General features: G+C 34.3%; 1 protein-coding gene across 1 annotated transcript; it reads left to right on the top strand.

The window, feature by feature from the left end:
- The first annotated feature begins 240 nt into the window (after positions 1-240).
- LOC112505181 lies at positions 241-910 on the top strand. The gene is made up of 2 exons (XM_025109127.1): positions 241-470; positions 571-910. The coding sequence occupies exons 1-2, from the start codon at positions 241-243 to the stop codon at positions 908-910; spliced, it is 570 nt and encodes a 189-aa protein (XP_024964895.1).
- The last annotated feature ends 862 nt before the right edge of the window (positions 911-1,772 follow it).

The following is a 1,772-nucleotide window of genomic DNA, read 5'->3' as shown; positions in this document are numbered from 1 at the left end:
CACGTGAACCCAACCCTATATATATATATATATATATATATATATATATATATATATATATGCAAAACCCATGTAACGACATAACAGGGAAACTGAATACATTAGTGGTCTTCTTATTAACTTTCTTATTTAGGTAATGGACGCGAGCAATGCTAACTTTATTGCTAGTGATACATCTAAAAGAATAAGCCAAAACTTGTTTGGGATAATACTACCTTTATAGTGTTTATTGATTTGTGCATGAATGAGGTTAAAAATAGGAACAGACCTGGTAGTCACTTCAATAAGCTTGGGTGGGGAAACATAGAGAAGAAGATTAAGGAACAAACAAGAAAATCTTTTGACAAGAAGCAACTTAAAAACAAATGGGACATTATGAAGAAAGAATGGAAGTTGTATGATCGTTTAATGAGGATTGAATCTGGCATTGGATGGGATCCCGTGAGAAAGACAATTGTTGAATCACCAGTGTGGTGGGATGAAAAAATAAAGATAATACTTACTATTTTATATATATTATTTTGTATTCTATTACTTTTTTATGAATTCATAGTGAAATTTGCTAATAAGAGCCATTAACACACATGGAGATAAAGATCTTGCCAAGTTTAGGGACTTAAATTTGGAGATTTATCAAGTTTATTATGAGCCTTTATTTCGGGATTTCGTTGCCGTTGGAGATAAGACTAAGGCTCCCGTTGAATGTCAAAACAATAGCGGTCCAACTAATGTTGAAGATGAAGAAGATCATGAAGGGAAAGGAGATAGTGATGAAGTGAATTTAGGCGACAATGATAAACATCTTTTCCCTCAAAGTAGTTCGAGTAAAAGGAAGAAGTCGAATATTGTTGCTCCTACCCATTCAACCAAGAGAAAATCTTTCGTAACTTCCTCATTGAGGATAAACTAGATAACGTATTGGAGGCACAATCATCATGAAGCACACAAACTTTTTCATCACAGAATAATTCCTCACCAACGACACAAGAATGCATGGACATTGTGACATGTTTTCTAGAATTTGAAGAAGGTTCAAGGATGTTATAGCCAAGCTTTACACATCTTCTTAAAAAAGCAAGTCCGTGAAAAATTTATGGTTCCAAAGACACACGTGGCAATGATGGAGTTTCTTAAGTTACTTATGGAAGAATGATTCATATCGTGTTTTCCCCATTTTATATTATCTATCCCTTTTTAGGATGATGTTTGACATTATCGTTTAATATTGTGATATTATGTTTTCCCAACATTTTCATATCATGTATTATCGTTTGACATTATGTATGGCGTGTAACATCCCCCGTCCCCGTGGTCCGGAACGGGCGGTGTCACTAACAGGACTTAATTCAAAGACACAAACATTGCAGAGCTACTAATAAACTTCAAACGTAGATTAACTTCTAAAACATGCTTTACAATCCAAAATATTACATTCTAACAACTATTTATAAGTTTAGAATATTATACATCTACCAACGAGTTTACCAACTCCAAAAAGTCAAACGCTCGATCTCAAGTCTCGTCCCTTATTAGAATCACTTGGAACCTGCCGTGTCAAGAAACAAGAATACGGCTAAGCACATGGCTCAGTGAACATATTGTATATAAACTTGAAATAATAATACGTAACATCAATAATAAAGCGGAAGACTTAAAAATCAATGAAACTGAATTCATAGAAAATCAAGACGTTTCACAGTTCTCATTTCAAAACATCATTTAAACACAATCCGTCAATTCCTGTAGTGTTCGTGGGGTGGCCAAACCACACG

The sequence above is a fragment of the Cynara cardunculus genome, unplaced genomic scaffold, assembly GCF_001531365.2.
Source record: "Cynara cardunculus var. scolymus isolate 2C unplaced genomic scaffold, CcrdV1 Un_Scaffold_8893, whole genome shotgun sequence".
Taxonomy (NCBI): Eukaryota; Viridiplantae; Streptophyta; class Magnoliopsida; order Asterales; family Asteraceae; genus Cynara; species Cynara cardunculus.
Note: the sequence above shows the minus strand (reverse complement) of the source record. Positions and strands in the feature narration are given on the sequence as shown.

What these genes read in the sequence shown, in the direction of transcription:
- LOC112505181 (XM_025109127.1), top strand. Translation starts at nt 241, where the DNA reads ATGAATGAGGTTAAAAATAGGAACAGACCTGGTAGTCACTTCAATAAG. An exon ending in ACAATTGTTGAATCACCAGT is followed by an intron (nt 471 to 570) that starts GTGGTGGGATGA and finishes TTTGCTAATAAG; the next exon opens with AGCCATTAACACACATGGAG.